The sequence below is a fragment of the Prunus persica genome, chromosome G1 (genome assembly GCF_000346465.2).
Source record: "Prunus persica cultivar Lovell chromosome G1, Prunus_persica_NCBIv2, whole genome shotgun sequence".
Taxonomy (NCBI): Eukaryota; Viridiplantae; Streptophyta; class Magnoliopsida; order Rosales; family Rosaceae; genus Prunus; species Prunus persica.
This window is the reverse complement of record NC_034009.1, coordinates 20,774,358-20,795,523: the sequence shown is the minus strand read 5'-3', so window position 1 is coordinate 20,795,523 and position 21,166 is coordinate 20,774,358. Positions and strand designations below refer to the sequence as shown.

Sequence of the window (21,166 nt, the reverse complement as noted above, 5' to 3'; positions counted from 1 at the left end):
TTTATGAGATTTTTCAAAATCTTTTCTAAGAAATTCTTGTGCTTCTTATTCACTAGGGTATATATCTTCTGTTATAACTATTTCATTTCCTTTTCTTCTAAAGAGTTTCATTTACTATTATGAAATGGATTTATTCTACTTTTTCTTTTATGAGGATTACTTCCTAAGGTTAAATTTTCTAATTTATCAACTAAGTCTTTGGATAGTGTGGAAGTAGTATTGTGCACTACTTGATTGATTTCTGTTATTTGTTCTTCTAATTGATCTACTTTTTCAGTTATATTTAAAATTAATTGGATTATTAAATTATTTTGTCTTATAGGGATATTACTACTTACTACAGATGTTGTAAATTTTGTAAGACCTACTGGTTCATTATCTAGTTTACCAACTTCTTCTAGTGCCTTGATATATTTATTATTAATTTTAGAATATGTCATTAAATTGAAAGTCTATCTATTTTATTATGTAACTTTTCTATTTGTTCAGTTAATGTTTTTTGTGCTAATTGAATTTTTTGCACTTCTATTTTTAATTGCACAATGATAGAGTAATTGAAGTTCTATTTGTTTTGGCTTGCTATCTATAAGATCTATGAGGTCTTTGATTTCTTTCTTACTAGGAACTCTTTGAATATTTTTATTATTATCTTCTAATTGAGATGTTATATAGTCTAAGTTTTATCTAATTGTTTTTAAGGAGTTTTTCTAAAAATATTCTAATGACTGTTGAATTATTCTATTATGTTTGTTATGTTCAAATTTTACACTTTCTGCTTGACTAATTAAAAGATCAACAATACTATTTTCTAATGGACTGTTACTGCTATGTAATAGATGTTTGTGTTCTTTTTGTGGGAAATAACAAACTAATGTATTATTATCTAACGTTAATTTTTTCTTTTATTGTTCACTGATTACTAAATTAAGATACTCTATCATATAATTACAGTTTATCTAAGTATACCTTTTTCTTTTAAGATGCCTAAATGCTCTTGAAATGCTTCTATGGATTCTTTACAAACTTGTAAATGATGCTGGTTTCTTATTATGCTATTTTGTACTTCTAATTTTCTTCTAGGATAATTACCTACTTCTGGTGATTTTATCAATTCTTCTAGATTTCTAATTCCTATTTGGTATTCAACTTTCTGCCTCTTTAATTCTTGTAACCTTTCTTTTATTCTAATAGGTGTCCACCAAGGGCCAAAAATGCGAAGGGTTTATTGTTCTTAACTAGTGATTCTAGTAATTAGTAAAATTTTAACAGGTTATAAAATGTTGGTTTTTATCAGTTGTGTTGATTGACTTATGTCCTCAAGGTACTTTATTGTTATAATCATATTATTAGGGTGCTAAACTAAAGTTTTGATACCATTAATTTTCGCGGGGTCTTGGTCAAAGGTTTCTAAATGCTAAAATAACAACCAGACACCATGCCTAGGACATGGAACTGCAAAGATGCAAACTAAAAGGGCTATGGAGCAGAACTCAGAGGTTCCGTGACAGACATCCAATTATTGTTATGGCAAATACAAAACCTAACCAAGTGCTCAAACAAATTATCGATCGTCAATTTAGTAAGATAATAACATAATTATAAAAAAGTGTTTCCCTATTTTGGACAAGAAGTCTGCTAAGAAAACCAAAAATAAAAGAGAAAAAGACTTACTTAATTGCTTTTGTTGCTGGAACTGTTATGACCGGGTATTAACAGTGGTCGGAATAAGAGAGTAGTAAGAAAATAAGAGAAAGTATATGAACAAAGGGAGTTTATTGATTAAAAACTGAAAGAGGAAGTACTAAGATTTTGTCTTCTCTAGTGTTGTTGTACTTATCTCTTCGGAGTTACAAACCATATGCACCATTTTCACCAACTTCTATTCTTTTGCTAAGGATGGCTAAGGATGAGAGGAGAAGCCTCTCTATCTGATACCATCTCTATCTCTCTCTGAAGTTTCATACATACATCACACGCCAACTGATGGCAAACAAACGATTCTTCTGCCTTTTAAGACAAAATGCACTCAAAAATATGTACAAAGAAACAAAAACGCTATTTCTGATACTGTCATTGCGCAGTAATAACTATTGGGCATATGCAAAGTGAGGTCTTCACATGGTCTGGTTGCTTGAAGACAAAATCTTCACATGCAGGTCTGGTTTCTTCACATGCTGGTGGTGGTTTTCGGTGGAGGAAAGAACTCTAGAATTTGCATGTCGTTGATGCTAAAGATAATGGTTTTGTCATCATTTTGAAAAAAATTTGGGTGTTTTTGAAAGTTGCCTGTTTTTTTTTTAGGATTTTCATTAAATTTCCTTTTACAAAACCAGAACTTAAGAAAAACCTTCTTAAAGTCTTTCTATGTTTACAAAACTCAAGCAATTGACTTCCAATGCATGGGGGGGGGGGGGGGGGGGGGGGGGGCGCATAATTTAATCCACCACTAATATTAAATATGAGAACACTACCCTATTGCTAACTAAATTAAAGTTTAACCCTTCTCAGTTGTGACGTTAAAGAAAATAAAATTTGTTGAGCATCTGATTTCAAATGGCAACCTGACATATAGTGACTCAATTTATTATGACAAAGAAGTTGGATCACGTCTTGCTCAATTGTAAAAGTTGCTATTGCACCAGTACGTGAATGTGCTTGTTGAGATGACTACTTTACGTGCTTGTTGAGATGACACAAATAAAGTATGCGAAGCTAAGTTTGGAATGAAACTAACAAACATAAAAAAATTGAAGTCAAAATACTGGCAATTTCCTAAGAAATGTTTGATAGATACAACTGATTTTGGAGTTCAAATGGCACCTAATAAAAACTTGCTCGTGAGCATTTACCACTACATCCTAGGTCCTAAGTTCGATGACTCCTTCCCACAATATCCCTTGTATAAAAAAATAATAAACAAAAACAACTTGCTCATGATTTTATTGTAATTGCTATTCCTGTTATGATAGAATTGCAGAGGTCCCATCGAGGGGGGCCCTTTTTGTTGTAAAAACAAGCATTTGATCCTTTAATCCCAACTGTAAAAAAATAAACAATAAAATATAGGTGCTAAACTGAAGACTTATACCATCCTCCAAAATCAACACAAACAACGTAGAGGGAAGGGTTATGCAATGTGACCTGGGCTGGGTTATTCATCTGAATTTGATTCTAAATTAGATCTAACGATGTGCCGGTACTTTTCGGGGCTATCCCACCAAGTTGGTGTAGTGATTATGGCCTTCTCCAACCAGAACTTATCATAATACTTCTTCTCAGTCAGATTCTTGTAGAACCTTCCCCATTTGTACATGGAACGCTGTAAACGAATACTCTTGGACCCCGATAAGAGAAACTTGATATAATCCTTTGCTAGCCGAGTCCACTCCTCACCGCTGATGATGTAAAAATACTGCAAGAAGAGCATTTGAGTTTGAAATGTAAAAAGATATTGGGTAGGGTACATTACACATCCAGATTCTCTAAAAACATATTTTACAGCAAGAAAGAGTGGGGGCAAATTCTCATTCCACTAAACATGCTATTTTTCATGAGAAAGAGACTTTCATTACTACAAAGATGAAAAGTAAAACACGGGCCAAGCCGTCTGCTGAGCTACCTAGCTGTCTGATCTACAACTAACAATCACCAAACCTATTACCGCAAAACACTAAAAATTAAAAGGTCTTGCACATCAGCACTCCAATCATAAAATAATAATAATAATAATAATAAAGCCTGAAAATAAATCTTTTTGAACTCTTAAGACACTGACACTCAAATGGATGCCCAACATCTAATCGTATGCCACAAGTGATCCACCTCACCCTTAGCTCCCTAAAAAATTCTCCTATTCCTTTCCGGTCCACAACAACCAAAAATTTTCCATCACAGCACATATTCCCTTCCTCCAAAGAACTTATACCTCTCATACAATAAGGCATTACATGAAACTGGAGTATCCAAGCTCACTTTAGATTACCTAAACAGTTGACGAAACTACAACAGAGGTGATAACTGTTTTACTAGAATATTAAATAACATCATTGCTTCTTGAAAATCCTAATAATACACTTTGCTAAAGTAAACAGTTAGAAGAACATGATTTATTAATGAGAATAAAATGGTAATAAAACAGGACAATCAATTAAAATAACATAAAATATAAAACAGAGAAATTGGAAAGCAAGACAACCAACTCCACGTTGTATTTCTTCAGCTGTTTCCAGCATATTTTTGGCATCCCCATTTTACCAGAAAGTTCATGGAGAATGGATGAGCGGAAGATCAATTTACACTAGCAAGGTGCAATAAAAAAGCTGGTGGGACTTAAGATGCATACTAAGTTTCAAAACAACCTGGAAGCAAAATCCAAACTACGGCCCACCATTTTACCGAAGCTCAAAGGCTGAAGGTGATTCGATACTTTCAGCGGATGCTTAGTGAAAAAGCCTCTGGCCACGTGCAAAAGCACGCACCGAAGGGCTAGTATTCATTTCGGCAGCAGCAAGCAAGTAGCAATGAGTGATACTTTACCTAAGAGCCATTGATTGTTCATTGTGATGCTTCACTGATGTGCATTGTGTGTTTCTTGTCTTTCATCTCTCACTTCCAAATAAACAACACGCTTAACAGATAGTGGATACAGAATTTTCATACAAAGACTCAATAAGGAGTGATCAAGAAAAGGCATGATAATCACTTCTGTAAGAGAATTTAGGATTATTACCAGAAAAAGAAATCCAACGGTTGCGAGAATCACTTGCAGTGTTTCATCCATGATTCCAGCAAGGCCTTCATCCTCTGATCCAGAACCACCTGTACCATCACCGCCGCTGCCTCTGCCACTGCCACTGCCACCACCACCACCACCACCTCCTCCTCTCTCTTCATAAAATTCATTCCTTTCAATCTGCTGACGTAATACATCCTCTATCGACTGGTCTTTCTTCAAATTACCCATTGCTTTCTCAAGGGCTTTCCAAGGGGAACCCTGGTTGCATTAAGAAGTGTAGTGATAATATACAACGCATGCATTGCATGATTACAAAGAAACTTGCAGTAATTAATGAGCATAAATATATCTCATAAACAAAATATTCATCCCCTCAATGCCCTTCATTACATAATAAATAATCGTAAGCATATAAAGCATCATCTCACATGCCAGGAAGAAAGATTGCAATTATGACAAGGAAAACATGAGAGAAAAATGTAGGACTCTTTTGTTGTCATTACACATACAACCATGTAGGGATTTCTTGAAACCTTCAATTTAAACTCTTTGAGTTCCCATAGCCCAACAAAGGCCTCTCACCTCATCACCACTTTCACTCTTTCCCTTGCCACCTAACAAGCAGACAGGTGCAGATTGATGGTACTTGGATAAAACCCTGCATTGCTGAGCCTTCAAAACCGGCATCCGTTGTTGCCGAATGGATGCATTATAGGTTGGCTGCAAACAAGTTGGAACAAGAAGCTTTGGAGATGGACGGAGAGCTTGAGACGTGTTTCTGAAACAGATGCTAGGTTGGGAGGAAGTAATCTGAAAGGTACTCATCCTCCGTTGCTCTGTAAAATCTCACATGAAGCTCCAAAATCCTAAATTATCATCTTCCAAATGTCACTGAATATTACCCATGTAAATAAATTCATCAAAATGCATTAAAATCGGTCTAAATATACGAAATACAGAGCCATATAATTTAATAGACCCCATTACTAATATTATTATTTACACAACCAAATAAATAACCATTGCAACTGTCCTATACTATTTACACAACCAGATAACAAAGGCAATAAACAAAGCTTCAAGCTGGAAGAGAAGAAATGAAAAGAAAACCAACCAAATTCAAATGTGAAAGAACAAAGAAGAGGTACCTTTTTGGCCCTTTGAGAGCAATCCACCGAGTAAAGTAAGGGTTTTTGGGATTTTGGTGACAACTGGAAAGTGCGGGATTAACTGTTTCACTGTGAGAGAGGGAGAGCGAACAAGAAAAACTGGACGAGGAGGAACAAGGATTGAATTGAGTAGGAACAACTGAACAATTGCTTGGGTTCTAATATGGACTCCGGAAGAGTGCAAAGTGTGAAAAAAAAACTTTTAAGTCGGTTTGGCTGGGACTGCTTTGGGCTTTCATATGATGAGGCCCAAAGTTATACAGTTGATGAGGCCTATCTCATGACGAAAAGAAAATAAAAGGAACATAGATAAATGTTGTTAACCACTTGAACTACAAGCTCATTGCCTCTTGCCCTAACAGAATTGGAACCTATGCATACACCTCTTGTGTAGGTAATTAAACCCAAAAGTCAGCTCTTGTTCACATAGTTATACCCATAAATTGCCTCTAGTCCTGGTAATTAAACTCATATAATACATTTGGTATGGATCTTTAAACTCATATTTAAAGTAAAAAAGTAACTATCTAAAAGGTTACAAAAATAGGAAGAAAAAAAACGCACACCTCCACAACAGATATACTCACACTTGAGTATATTGAGATAAAACTCCATAAAAATTGCTTTGGAAAACCTAAGAAAAAAACTATTACCTGAAACGCAGGTATGTATTATATTGCCCCCTTTCATTGAGGGATCCCTCAGATTATTTTATTTTAGGAGAACCCGTTCTTCTGGAGAAGCAAGCTCTAGTAGCAGGTCTAGCCATAGAACCCTAAGGGTGAAAAACTTACAAGAAATAACCATGCGGGACGTAGAAAATGAGTTATGCAACTGGGATATACCCAAAGTACCCATCACTGATATATACTATAAAGGATCTTTCAAGTTTAGATTTGATTATGCAATAAAAACTGTTGAAAAAAACAATATCTTTCATTGATAAAAATGATAGTTTCTAGCTATTTACTCAACATCAAATCGACCAGCATCTGGATAGAAAATATAACTATTTGCACATAGGCTTTGTGCAGGTAGCGGTGAAACCACTTACCAGAATAGAATTGCCCAGTTCAATCTTGTTATGTGTAAGAGATGGAAGACATAGAAAGTTCACAGATTCTTTGTTAGGTTAGGAATAGTCGAGTCAACCTTAGGGGAAGGCCTGATATATTTTAACTGCTTTCCAAACTTTTATGTTGCACTTTCTGATATAAATGTCTTAAAAGCTTTAACATTGAATATTCAAACTCAGGGTTATGATATGGACCCAGGATCCCAAAATCTAGCAATCATTTACAGAGTTTCATATAAGGTTATGAACACTGTTTGTCCCAAAGCTAAAGATTTAGACAGTAAAGGTGAAACTACCTTATGCCAAACTAACCTTGAAAAGTCAAACGTAGCAATCCCAAAAATGATAAAGTGGAGTGATATAACTCTACCAGAAAAATGGATTTTGGATGAAGTAGCCCCAAAAAAGCCCCTTGAAAATCAGGAGCCTAAGCGAATCTCACAATTAGCTGATGAAGAGGTAGAGATATGATTCTCCAATGCTAGAAAAACTAGAATTGATCTGGCACCCTCTAGATCTAACCTAGAACCACACAGATTGAGTACCTCCTCTGATAGAGCTTATGATCTAGACCATGAAAGAATGGTTCTAGCAGGACTTAGGAGAACTAAAGAACAAATACAGAGGCCAGCCTATTGGTTCGAATAAACCATGACAGACATAGGTTTCAGAAGGAATCTGCCTCAACCTGAACCGACATTTTCAGATGTAGAATTTGAAATAAACATGATAAAATCTTTTGAAATCGAACTTGAAAAGATAAAAAGAAATTATTTGAGTATTGAAAATGCTGATAGAAGAATTTGGTTTGAAACAGCCATTTAGAAGGATAAGCAAGACTATCTTTGGAAAGCTCACACCGCTTTCATGAAAGAAAAGAAATTCAATTGTTTTTTCTTTGCGTGGTTAGATCAGTGTGCTAAGAGATATAAGGTCATCTCCAGCCATAAGGCTAAAAATTTAGCCCCCCAAAATATTAATTTTTTAAAGAATAGTGTAGGGCTAAATTTTTGCATCTCTAGCCATGCAATGCTATATTTTAGGATCCTTCATATTTTATTATTTTGAGGAAAACTACAGTACAACACTCATACATTCCACAACTATATATTGTTTAATTTAATTAAACTACTATTTAGAGACAATATTCCATATATGACACGTAATAAGAACAAAATTTTTGAAATGTGGAATGAAATGAGTGGGAGAGGTATTTATAGACAAATTTTAGGTTTTTAAATTTTTAAAAGAAATAATAATAAAGCCAACATAGGCAATTAAAAAAATTAAAAAACTGGAATGGTTCAAAGGTCTGAGCTCAACGGTTATGAACAAGACTTCTTTTTTTTGGCTTATTATCACAAAACGTCCCTAAGTTTTACGAAACTATCAGATTACATCCTTAATATTTTTTTGTGTCACTTATGGTCCTCAAGGTTAGTATGTGCAATCACAAATGGTCCCTGCCGTTAGGTTCTGTCAAAAACTCTGTTAGTTTGCTGACGTTGCATACATATATATCACAAAACATCCCTGAGGTTTACACATTTATCACAAATGGTCCCTATGAATTTTTTTTACTTTTTTAATTTAAAATTCATAAAATTTTGGTTTTCTTTTTAAAATTATTTATAAATGAAAAAATAATTTATAAAAGGATTTTAATCTTGAGGACTATTTATGAACCCTAAACCTTTGGTTTTTTTTTATTTTTAAATTTTATGAATTTTAAATTATTTTTTAAAAACTTCATTAGTTTGTTGATGTGGCATATATATGGAGCCAACATCTACAATAATATAGTGTCACATGTATTTAAAATTTAATATATATTTTAAAATAATTATAATTCATAAAATTTTAAAAAGAAAACAAAAATTTTATGAATTTTAAATTTAAAAAATTAAAAAATTTCAAAAGGACCATTTGTGATAGGTCTGTGAACCTCAAGGATGTTTTGTGATATATATATATATATATATATATATGCTACGTCAGCAAACTAACAGAGTTTCTGACGGAACCTAACGGCAGAGACCATTTGTAATCATGCATACTAACCTTAAGGACCACGAATGACAAAAAAAAACATTAAGGATGCAATTTGATAGTTTCGTAAACCTTAGGGACGTTTTGTGATATAAGCCTTTTTTTTTTTAAACAACACTTGAAAATATGGCAAAAGCTTACCACATTTATTATTATTTTAAAAAAAAAAAAGGGGGGGGGGGGGGGGAAGGGGGAAGAATAGGTATGGATTCCAACGGTCATTGCCAACAAGAAACATTAAAAAAGCTTTTAAAAATATATATATATCCAGCTTTTAAAAAGGGGAGTGGGGAATGCTTTAATGATTGGTTGTTGAAAAGCACATGGATGGGGCCCATTATAAATTTGGTCTAGGCCAAAGCTGGCCTATATTTGGCCCGGTTAGAGGGCTAAAGGGCTAAATGTGGCCCTCCAAATTTGGCCAAAATTTTATTTAGCCCATGGCTAGAGATGGGTTTTGCATTAATTTAGGGCTATATTTGGGATATAGCCCATGGCTAGAGATGGCCTAACCTTCCTAAATATAGGAGTCATATATAAATGATAGGAAGCCCGTTCTTGACTTATACTTCAAAAGATGGGAAGTCAGTCGAAGCCATATATCCACCCAAGATGGTGATTAAATAGAAGGATGTGATAGCAGCTCCCTACAAAGAAACGACTTTCCTTGAAGATAGTGCCAAAAGTTTTCGCACAACTAGTAAAGAAGATATAGGTGCAGTCATTCAGTAGAATAACTACAAGTTACTGCAATCTCTAGGAAAGCAAGTTACCACGATTGAAACATCTGTTTCCATAAAGGAACAGAAATCTGAACCAGGTCCCTCAGAAACCAAAAAGAATAAGGAAATGAGTCGAGCATTCTTTAAACCACCTCCCACCTTAGATAATAAAAACTTTAAGATGGGAAGGACATTATCTGAAGATGAAAACTTTGTTGAAGTCCTAGCAAAGAAATTAACAGGATTGAATCTGTAGGATAAACAAGTGTCGGTTCTCACCGAAGGGAAAATAGATAACCTTGAAACAATGTTTAAAGAAGAACAATCTGAAATTAATAGGTTAACAACTGAGAAGAGATTTACTCAAACTGCTAAGACTAAAAACTACTACCCTAGACCCACGCCAGTAGATTTACAGTTTGAGGAAGATGAAATGTGGAATTCCACTCAGTATGATAGAAGCTCCATAGTGGAATGGAATATTGATGGTCTAACAGAATATCATATCATTAATACCATGAAACATATGATGATGTACGCTATAGCCTCTAAGATTAAAGGAAATAGAGATAGGAGGGTGGCTAAAGCTATTATCGCAGGCTTTGTCGGTCAATTAAAAGGATGATGGGATTTCCACCTAAGCGACCTAGCAAGGACTCAAATCTTAAATGTTCAAGTGGCCATTGGCCAGCAGAAGGATCCAGTAATTGGAGTGATCAAAAGTGAAAACGTTTACTAGGAAGATGTGGTAAATTCACTAATCTATACAATCACTCTATATTTTGTAGGAACTATAGAGTTGCAGCACGACAGGTCTAGAGAACTCTTAATGAACCTTAAGTGTCCGACCTTGTCCCATTTTAGATGGTATAAGGATGTGTTCTACTCTAAGGTATTTACGAGACAATACTGTAATGTTGATTTTTGGAAAGCGAAATTTCTTTCGGGATTACCAATTCTATTCACTGAAAAGGGTAGGAATATAAGGGTTAATGACCTAAATGGTCCTCCAACTATTGCTCCATTATTATTTTGGTCACCAACTAAAATTTTCAATTCAAATGTCCTTAAACTTTTTATTTTGTACCAAGATGGTCCATCCATGATAGATTCTGTTACTTCTGATCACACGATGGCCACGTGACTGAGTTTTGAAGGGTATATGCGACTTTTTGAGAAGCTCTATCGAAGGGTATGACTAAAATGGTCCCTCAACTATTGCTCCAGTATCATTTTGGTCCACCAACTAAAATTTTCATTTGAACCGTCCTTCCATTTTTTTTATTTTTTTTTCGTATCAAGATGGTCCTACCGTCAAAGTCCGTCAATTTTATTGTTATTTATTTTTGTATTTATCTTATTTTAAAATTTTTAATTAATTTAAACAATAGAGAAAAAAATATTACTTTTTAAGTCCATGTCATAAAAAATAAAATAAAAAAGCCACGTTGGTGGTGAGATTCAATTTTTTCATTTTTAAAATTAGGTACAAGTTCCTATAATAGTTTCTTTTAATTTTAATTATTGTTTGCTCTTTTAAAAAATTTGTTATTTTATACATATATATATATGTGATTTTAATTAATTTAAAGAATAGAGAATTTTTTATTATTAATTGTTAGGTCAGTCTCACAAAAAAAAAACCATGTGGCTAGTGAGATTCAATTTTTTAAAATTTTCTAAGTTTTATAATAGTTTCCTTGATACCAAAAAAAAAAAAGTGTTGAAGGACAGTTCAAATGAAAATTTTAGTTGGTGGACTAAAATGATACATGAGCAATAGTTGGGGGACCATTGGGATCAATAACCCTTTTAGAGGAGGATACTCACCTAAAAATACGGTTTTGTCCCTCCATTTCACGAAATAATACACAGACTTTGACGGATGGACCATCTTGGTACAAAATAAAAAGTTTAAGGACGTTTGAATTGAAAATTTTAGTTAGTGGACCAAAATGATAATGGAGCAATAGTTGGGGGACCATTTAGGTCATTAACCCGGAATATAATTAAAGATAAAAATGGTGGTGTCATTCCTTATGGGTCTTATACCTATGGGGAATTATCCTCTTAAATTTGTGCAGAAGGATTAGCCCTTTGCACAGACATGAAATTAAAGAAACAGCTTGATAAGCAGAAGACCTAAAGAAGAAAAGAATTATGAAACTTTTGTGAACAATTTAGTATTGAACCAGTAAAATCATATTCACATAAACCACATAAAAAGGAAAATAAATTTGGGGGGTGTAAGACTAGGAAATATGAGAAATACGAGTCTAAGTCTGAGCCTAAGAAACCGTATAGAACCTTTAGAAAAAGGAAATATGCAGGAGAACTAGTAAAAGGGCTAGTAAAGGAAAGAAAGGTGCGGTCTCAACATGCTATAAGTGTAGAAAAGTTGGACACTATAAATCCAAATTTAAGATAAAGATAAAATCAGTAACTTAAGCATTAGCGAAGAACTTAAGCAACAACTTTGCCAAATAATGCTTAATTCCTCTGATTATGAGCAAGACAGTGATGACAAACTAGCTCAGCTTGAAAATGAAGAATTATTTGAATTTGATACTGAAACTAGCTCAGATAGTGAAGACGAGTGCGCCTGTCAATTCAATGATCTTAGAATATGTGTCTTAACAAAAGAAGAAAGTCTGATAATAGACTTAATTGACAAGATAGAGGATCCAGAGAAAAAGAGAGAAGTGTTAGAAAGTTATATCTCTGTAGCTAAAGCAGGACCAAGTAACCCACAACCAGTTATAACTAATGTGAGACAACCCGTTGAAAACTATAGCTTTAAAACTATAGTAAACAGAATGAATGATGAAATTCATAAGAAAGAACCTACTCTCAATGACCTTCAGTGCGAAGTTCATGATGTGAAAGAAGAACTTCGGAAATTGAAAATTAGGGTTAGAGTTCTAGAACTCTATCGCCCTTTTTTGGAAAAGGATACAAAAGAAAAATCTGAGCAATTTGAGTTTGAAAATTTGATGGGAGAATTTCAAGAGAAAATAGAACCTGTGAGAAGAGAAGCCCTACAAGAAGAGCAAGTTAGTACCATGAAATTCTTTAATAGCATAGATAGAGTAATAGCTCAGAAATGGTATGCGATGATAACTATTGTGATTAATAAAACCAATAAGTTTACAGCTGAAGGGCTGATAGACACAGGAGCGGTCTTAACTGTATAAATGAAGGAGTAGTACCCACTAGGTATTTTCAAAAAACTACCCAGGTTCTACATACAACCGTTAATAGCCAGAAAATGGAAATTCAATTCAAATTATCTAACATTGTTGTACTTAATTAGGGTATTTATTTTGAAACTCCTTTTGTTCTGGTGAAAGGTTTAAACCAGTCTCTAATATTGGGCACACCATTCATTAATGTGCTTTATCTTTTTTCTATTTCTGAAGAAGGAATTAGAACTGGGGTAGAAGGTTAACCTATAATCTTTAGGTTTTCTCAACCACAAAAACATAAGTATATTAATGAAATTCAAGAAAAAATAAAAAGGAGAGAATACTATCTATATCATTTGATAGAAGAAATGCTGCACAAAAGAATAGAGGCGCAACTGCAAAATAATGAGATAAAAGAAAGAATTGATGAAATTAAAAAGATGTTCGAAAATCAAGTTTGTGCTGAAATACCCAACGCCTTTTGGAATAGAAAGAGGTACATAGTTGAATTGCCATATAAGCCTGATTTTGATGAAAAGAAAATCACAACCAAAGCCAAGCCAATTCAAATGAATGCTAGGTTAATGGAAATTTGTAAAGCTGAAATACAAGATTTATTGAACAAAAGGTTCATTAGGAAAATCTCTTCTCTTTGGAGCTGTTCTGCCTTTTATGTTGAAAACACATCTGAATTGGAAAGAGGAGTACCCAAATTGGTGATAAACTATAAACCTGTAAATAAGGCCTTAAAATGGGTCAAATATCTGATTCCAAATAAAAAGGATCTTTTGGATAGACTAAATAAGGCAGTCATTTTTTCTAAATTTGATATGAAATTAGGATATTGGCAAATGCAGATCGCCAAAAAGGATAGGTACAAAACAACCTTTAATGTTCCCTTTGGACATTACAAATGGAATGTTCTACCTTTTGGATTGAAAAATGCCCCTTCTGAATTTCAAAACATTATGAATGATATATTTAATCCTTACACTGCTTTTACTATTGTTTATATTGATGATGTTTTAGTTTATTCTAATTCTTTAGAACAACACTGTGAACATCTAAATATTTTCTTGAAAGTTGTAAAGCATGCAGGATTAGTAGTATCAGCAAAGAAAATGAAATTATTTTCTTCAAAAGTTCGCTTTTTGGGACATAATATTAATAAGGGACTGATAGTTCCAATTGATCGAGCAATATCCTTTGTTGATAAGTTCCCTGATGAAATTAGGGACAAGCAACAATTACAAAGGTTCTTAGGAAGTCTCAATTACACAAAATATTTTTATAAGGATTTAGCCCAAGACTCAAAATTATTATACCAAAGGTTGAAAAAGAACCCAGCTCCTTGGTCTGATGAACACACTAAAGCTGTTAGGAGACTAAAAGTTAAGGGCAAAGAACTTCCTTGTCTAGCTCTAGCCAACCCAAAAGCCTTTAAAATCGTAGAAACTGATGCATCATAAATTGGGTACGAGGGAATCCTAAAACAGAAAGTTGATAACTCAGATCAACTAGTTAGGTTCACCTCGGGAATTTGGAAACCAGCTCAAAAGAATTATTCCACTGCTAAGAAAGAAATGCTAGCCATTGTTCATGTTGTTTCTAAATTCGAAAGTGATCTTTTAAATAAAAGATTTTTGATAAGAGTGGATTGCAAGGCTGCAAAAGACATTTTGTTTAAATATGTAAAAAAATTAGCATCAAAACAGATTTTTGCAAGATGGCAAGGAATTCTTTTCGCTTTCGATTTTGATATTGAATTTATGAAAGGTGAAACTAACGCACCCCAGGACTTTTTTACTCGGGAATTTTTGCAGGGTGCGAACCAGAAACTCCAGACAGATGACTCCCAATAAGAGTTCCTCTGCTCTTACTAAGTCATCCCCTCTTGATCCAAAGCCACTAATGTCTTCTTCTCCACATAATAAGGGTAAGGAGAAGCAGATTGCTAAAAATCCATTCCGTGAATATATGAATGTGTCTGTAGCAATCATTGAAATGAATGATCTAGATAAACACCCAAATTTTCGGGCTGATTAAGGGATAATCTTCCTCCCTTGAATAAGCCTCGTATTTTCTATGAAACTCTTCTAATTGAACTAAGTCTGTTAATATTGTTCATCATCATAGAGGTGAAAATACCAACACAATAGAATTCTCTAAATCCAAATTCTAAATGTTATTTCCCTGGAAGAGTGGAGTCCTAGCCCTGAAAGGGCCAAAAGATTTATCCATCCTAAAATTAGGCCATATTCCTATAATTTCTGGGATTATAAAAAAGCATGGGAATATGTTTTATGTTTTCAAAATCAAAACTATTCTCATACTTAGTTTATCTAGTTTAAGCTTCGAACTCTGAAAGAACTACCAAATTGGTTCAAGATCTTTTTTCTTATTTGGGGTCCTACTTTGGAATACCTTCCTCCTGAAATTAAGGAATTTTTTCAAATGAAATTTTGTAAATGGAATAAAAACCATCCTGATCAAAGGACCTTATCCATGTGGTTCATGATAATGTATGAACTACCATGGATATTAAAATAGGAATATGTTATTTTGGAGGATGTTGATGAGGAATTGACTTATATCCCAAATTTAGTCCGAAGTATCTTAATCAAATGGTGGGATAAATTCAATAGAGATCACTTGGCTCCCCTCAAGATCACCCCGACGCTTATCCCTTCCTTCGACCCTGCTGCTGCTCAACTTTTGGCCACTTCTTCTACTAATTCAAGTGTCTCCCAAAGGTTACAACTGTTGATAGACCAACTAGGCTCATCATCTTCCAAAGAAGACTTGAAAAAGAAAGTCCTTGAGATTCTTGATCTGGATGATGAATCTATGGCATCAGCATCTATCACTCAGCTTGAAGATGAGGTTGACCCTTTTGCTAATGAAGACATGCTAGACAATTATCATCCGGATCTTTATGGTGGGCCTCAGTGATATTCTGTCTGATAAGAAGACAATTTGTAAATATTGTAATTTTATGCTTTCCTGTTGCTTTAACTTTACTTTTCCTCTGGTTAAAGCAAGATGCTCCTGCTTTAACTTTGCTTTCACTTCTGTAAGAGTTTGCTTTTTTCTTTTTGGCTGTTTGCGGAAAAGTTCAGCAAGAATCATCAAAGTGAAGATGCCGCTTTACTGTAGGCTGCTTTGTGACTTCTTGTCTCTATATGACACGTTAACAGCCCCGAGGCTTTAAAAGGAACACCTCTCCTCCGTTGTAGATCATCGAAAAAGTCTCGCCTCAGAAATAAACTTTGTACTTTTGAGTGTTTGAGTGTTGTGAGTGTTTTATTTTCAAAAGTGTTGCTTCTGCGAAGCTTTTGTTAGGCACTACTGCATTTCTGCTTCTGTGTAAGTTTGCTAAATATTAATGATATCATTTTTAATTTTGTTATATTCTTATCCTTGGTTTTGGCTTTGTATGTTTGAGTTTCTTATAATTATTTTGTTCATCCTCTACGTCTCCACACTACCTTCCGCACGTACACAAAAGCTAAAAATTGATTAAAAAATTTTTGCTCTTAAGAGGCCGGGTCAGTACCTGGTATTAGAGCCAAAAGTCCCTAGAAGAGTTGTTAGTTTGAAGGTTCTTACTAGGTTTTGCAGTATCTTGTTGGACAACTACAATGTCTATATTGTTTCCCATAAAAAATGTATATCCACGTAATGTAATAACAGAATAACATAATGGTTATATATATGTATATATATATATATAAATGATAGTGGTATATATTGTAAATTCTAAATTATTGACATACTAATTGCTTATTTGGCTAGAATTATGGATTTGTAAAACAGTATATAGTGGCATATACTCTGAATTCTAACGTGTGTGCTAACGTGGTTTCTCCAATGTATCTGGCAGACGGTACTTCCTGTTCATAAATAGAGTATGAAAAAGCATCGAGGACAATTATATATGCTATATGGATTTCATTCTCCTCCAGAGTCCAACAAAACTAAAAGTCACGCCAATTTGCATGCTGCATAGTCATTATGAATGCCCCTCAATACAAATTCATTTAATCAAATCCCCTTGAATGAACAATTTCAATTCAAGAGAGATTCAAATCACATAATGGTAAAACTGATGAGAGTGAATACAAATGTTATAATGATACGTGAAAAATTCATCTCAAAAGCATGACCCAACTTAACCAACAAGCACCTTCAAGCAAAACTGAATCATGGGAAACTAAGTTGATGGTTGCCACCTCCTGATCCATTCTGTCAAAGTAGAAAGATTAGTCGAAATGTCTTGAATGCTATCACTCTTTAAGGGAAGAACGATATCTTGCGGGTAGCTCTCCTTTGCCTCCTCAAGCAGAGTTTGAAATATTTCACATTCAATATTGTTGGAGAGCTTTGACTCTGAATACCCTCTGCCACATTCCAAAAACACACAAACCCATAATCATAGGTTTTCATTTTTTGACTCTCAAGGAAGCAACACTTGAGAAAAAGCAGTGCTGAGAAAAATTACCTTCGAGTCAAGCGATCATACAAGACAGTGTTGTCAGTTTGGAGCACAACCACAAGATCAAACCATCTCTCAGGGAAGAAATCGCAACCATGGTAGTCCACTATGTTACCTCCTTCTTCCATTGTATCCTCAAGCTCATCGCATACCAGGTCTTCGTTGATGATGTAACAGTCTAGATCATCATCCCAGCCATCATGGAGATTCTTGGCCTTCACCAAATCACCCACGTTGATGTGGCGGAGCTGTGTCGCCTCTGCTAAGGCGGACGAAGTTGTTGTCTTCCCCGTTCCTGGTGTTCCTGTCACCAATATGTTTGGCCTCTTCCTCACCATGGCCCTCTATTCTGCTTCAGAGCAGAGCCTGGATGAAATTTAAGGTGGGCCACGTGTCCCAAACAAATTTAAATTTTTATTTCTGTACCAGAAAAAAGAAAAAACCTTTATTCATTAACTAACCTTTAATGAATATATAATTAACAATAACACTTTCACACCTTAAGTTCTACAGATAAATGTAATAACCAGATTTTATTTTTTTTGCAGCAACACAACTTTCAGTTGACCAAATCTAAGAGCTATATGCAATTTGTAACTGAACTTTCAGATTTTCAATCATACAGCTACAACACAACCAGATTACAAACAAACCAACACCACAAGCAATCTTATCAGTCTAGTCACTTTACTAACCGGCATCTAAGCAACACAAAATTTAATTAACCAAATTTCATTCAATGTTAAACTAACCAGCAACTCAACCAGAAATTATACCAACATTTTTCAACAGAACCAAATTACTCCATTCGGATTCAGAGCTTGAAGCAAAGTAAAAATAAAAAGAACAGACCAACAAGTCAGTAACATGGCTAGCTTACCAGTGACTCTGAATAACTCAACACACCAACTCAACAAACTCATTTGTGAATAAAAAAGAAGCTAAATCAGTAAGAACTTAAAACCTAAACAAAATTTTTAAAAAAAAAACTAGGGCAGATTATAAACTAAACTAGGAAGCTCTTAACACACCGAGTCTATTATGCAGCTGTGCCTGTATTTGGGTGCCCCAGAAATAAACATTACCAAACCCACAATAAGAAAATATAAGTTAGTGGTATATAATTGTAGTGCCTCAGGCAGAAATTAAACATTAAACTATGAAATTGAAAGAATTGAAATCACTTGGTACAAGAGAAAGGACAACAAGGATTAAACCCTAAGAACAGAGTGGAAGAAGAATAAGAAGAGGAGGAAAGCTTTAGTGACGAGCACAAGGTAAATGTTGTGCTGGTTGAGCTATGATTGGCCTATTATGGGTTTATCTTCAAAACTGAGCACAAAGGACGCTCCGGAAGAAAGAGCTTTTGGGCCAAAACTAGGACAACAATGAAGGACTACAGTGGGTGAGAAGTCATCTCTAGATTGATCAGGTTCGAAATTAAATAAACCGACTCACAAGTTGAGTTTTCAGGTTCAATCTATAATAAAACATTACTTTGGCAAACAAAAAAAAAACCTATAAAACATATGATATATATTATCCACAATGATTCTCTTATCCGGAAGTTAATCTCCAAGTTTCATCCAAATGCATCTACCGGCCTATAGTGTTGGCAACCGAGTAAGCATCCAGATGAAAACCGGACATTTTCTTCTAGATAAGAAAATTACTGCTATTGTTTAAAATACAATACCAATTATTATTACAAAATACATAATAGCTTATATCAGACTTGGTCTTTTATTGTGTCTTTCAAGCAGAAGGTAGACTAAAAAATTTATCTCATGCAGATTTGTTCTTCTACAGTACATGTCTTGGGAACTTTTGGGCAACAGAAGCTTCTCCCTGAATTGATTGTGTCCAACATTTGCGTTTCAGACACATGGGAAAATTGAAGTCTATGAGATATTCCCTAATCTTTTTTTTTTTTTTTAATACAAGCAATAGTCTAATTAATCTAATCTACGGGAAGGGGGATTTGAACTTGGGTGCAAGGGGTGAGCCCATTGCCCTGGCCAAATTGCCTAACCCACGTCTGCTACTCTTCATTAGATAGGGTTCCCTAATTAAAGCCACCTAAAAGTTCACTATTGTACCCCAGAACTATGGTAAGCAATGGTATTCTTCATTTGTCTAATTGTCATCTCTTCTAATGTTTCAGAAAGAACTAGTGATTTCATGAGATGTCTAACAAGTTTGCAATGATGTGCTTAAACTGTTTATTTTTGGTTAAAATTCTTTTGTAACCATTGACATTTCTGAGGACAACATTCAAGGAATTTTTTGTTTTTATCAAATTCAGTATATAATAGTTGTGCAGTTTTCATTTTCATCACCGAGCAATAGATTTTGAAGACTTTCAGAATTTGATTGGACTCATGCAGCTAAAACATTAAAAGAGAAAAAAATAATAATTAAAATAAAAACCTGGCGAGCAGCAGATGCAGACGGTTCCTCCTTTTCTTCTTCTTCCCTCTTCTTTCTTCTTCTTTCCACTTCTTCCTTCTTCCTTCTTCCTTGTGTTTTGCTGCCGCCGTTTGATTACAGACGCGTCTGTCGAGAAGAAGAGGCTGGGTCATTAAATCCACTTTCCAAATTTACATTTTAACCCCGATTTTTCTATAATTTTCAAGAAAAACCACAAAATAACCCATCACCGTATCTTGATCCTATCCCTTCATCGTGTGGTCAACATTTCAGGAAAGTCAACGATTATATCAATTGTTGTATCTGATACAGGTATACCGTATACATACCCCTGCAAGTTGCAACTCTGTATCGGTGCTACATAGGTGATTTGATTATGTGCCCTTGTAAATCTCTCAATCAACCCGAAACTATAGTTTGAATCATAATCTAAAATATCGATAATATCGAGAATATCATCGTTTTTTCGAGTCACGGATATTGTGGAATGTATTCATACATATATCGTATTAAATTGATAATATCGAAAAATATCGATGTCAATAATTTCGCTCACACTTCAGTAATATTGTCAAAATATCGTTATAATATCATTATAATATTGAAAATATCAAAAAATCAATGTAATGGAAAAAAAAGAAGAAAAAAAACACAAAGCACACACTCAAAGAGAATTCAAACCCTTACCATTTCACTCCTCCAATGCCTTAAGAGCAACTCCACCCATTTGCCCTTAGCCATGGCAAAGGGGGAGTTAGGACAACCACTATTCACGTGAATAGTAGTTGCCCTTTCAAATAGTATTTTGTGTTTCCACCCATTGCCATGGCTAAGGGCAATTACTATTCATTTTTTTGATTTTTTCACAAATTTTTTAATGAAAATAATTAATTTGGATAATATTTTCAGATAAGATTTCCGGGTTCCTACGTGTCAAGACTATTCATAATCGGATAATATTTTTTGATTCAAATTTCGGATGAATTTCAAAATTCAAATTTCAGATCAATTTTTGGGTTTAAATTTCGAATGAATTTCAAAATTCAAAATTCAGATAAATTTGGGTTCAAATTTCGGATGAATTTCAAAATTCAAAATTCATATAAATTTGGGTTCAAATTTCGGATGAATTTCAAATTTCAGATAAGATTTTCATCCAATCAAATCAAGCCACGTGGCACGTCTATCTTGCCAAAATTTTCTATAAAACCAGAGGCTCAGCTCATACCTCTCACACCACATCTTTCTATATTTTCATTTCTTAGAGTTTAGATTTCATACTTCATTCATTCTCAATGGAAGATTT

The 21,166-nt window shown here is 34.3% G+C and overlaps 2 protein-coding genes across 4 annotated transcripts; both read right to left on the bottom strand.

The window, feature by feature from the left end:
• On the bottom strand, positions 2,740-6,086 carry LOC18788149. 2 transcript variants are annotated; one of them, XM_020557261.1, is made up of 4 exons: positions 5,884-6,086; positions 5,318-5,626; positions 4,730-4,993; positions 2,740-3,412 (listed from the first exon to the last, which is right to left on the bottom strand). In XM_020557261.1, exons 2-4 carry the CDS (start codon positions 5,558-5,560, stop codon positions 3,152-3,154), a joined length of 768 nt encoding a protein of 255 aa, XP_020412850.1. In that variant the 5' UTR covers positions 5,561-5,626; positions 5,884-6,086; the 3' UTR covers positions 2,740-3,151. The 2 variants fall into 2 exon arrangements, with proteins under 2 accessions (XP_020412850.1, XP_007221835.2); XM_007221773.2 differs by having other exon boundaries at positions 5,318-5,601.
• On the bottom strand, positions 16,859-19,999 carry LOC18790322 (adenylate kinase isoenzyme 6 homolog). Of its 2 annotated transcripts, none has more exons than XM_020555739.1 (3): positions 19,861-19,999; positions 17,437-17,850; positions 16,859-17,335 (listed from the first exon to the last, which is right to left on the bottom strand). In XM_020555739.1, the coding sequence occupies exons 2-3, from the start codon at positions 17,766-17,768 to the stop codon at positions 17,149-17,151; spliced, it is 519 nt and encodes a 172-aa protein (XP_020411328.1). In that variant the 5' UTR covers positions 17,769-17,850; positions 19,861-19,999; the 3' UTR covers positions 16,859-17,148. The 2 variants fall into 2 exon arrangements, with proteins under 2 accessions (XP_020411328.1, XP_007223586.1); XM_007223524.2 differs by having other exon boundaries at positions 17,437-17,796.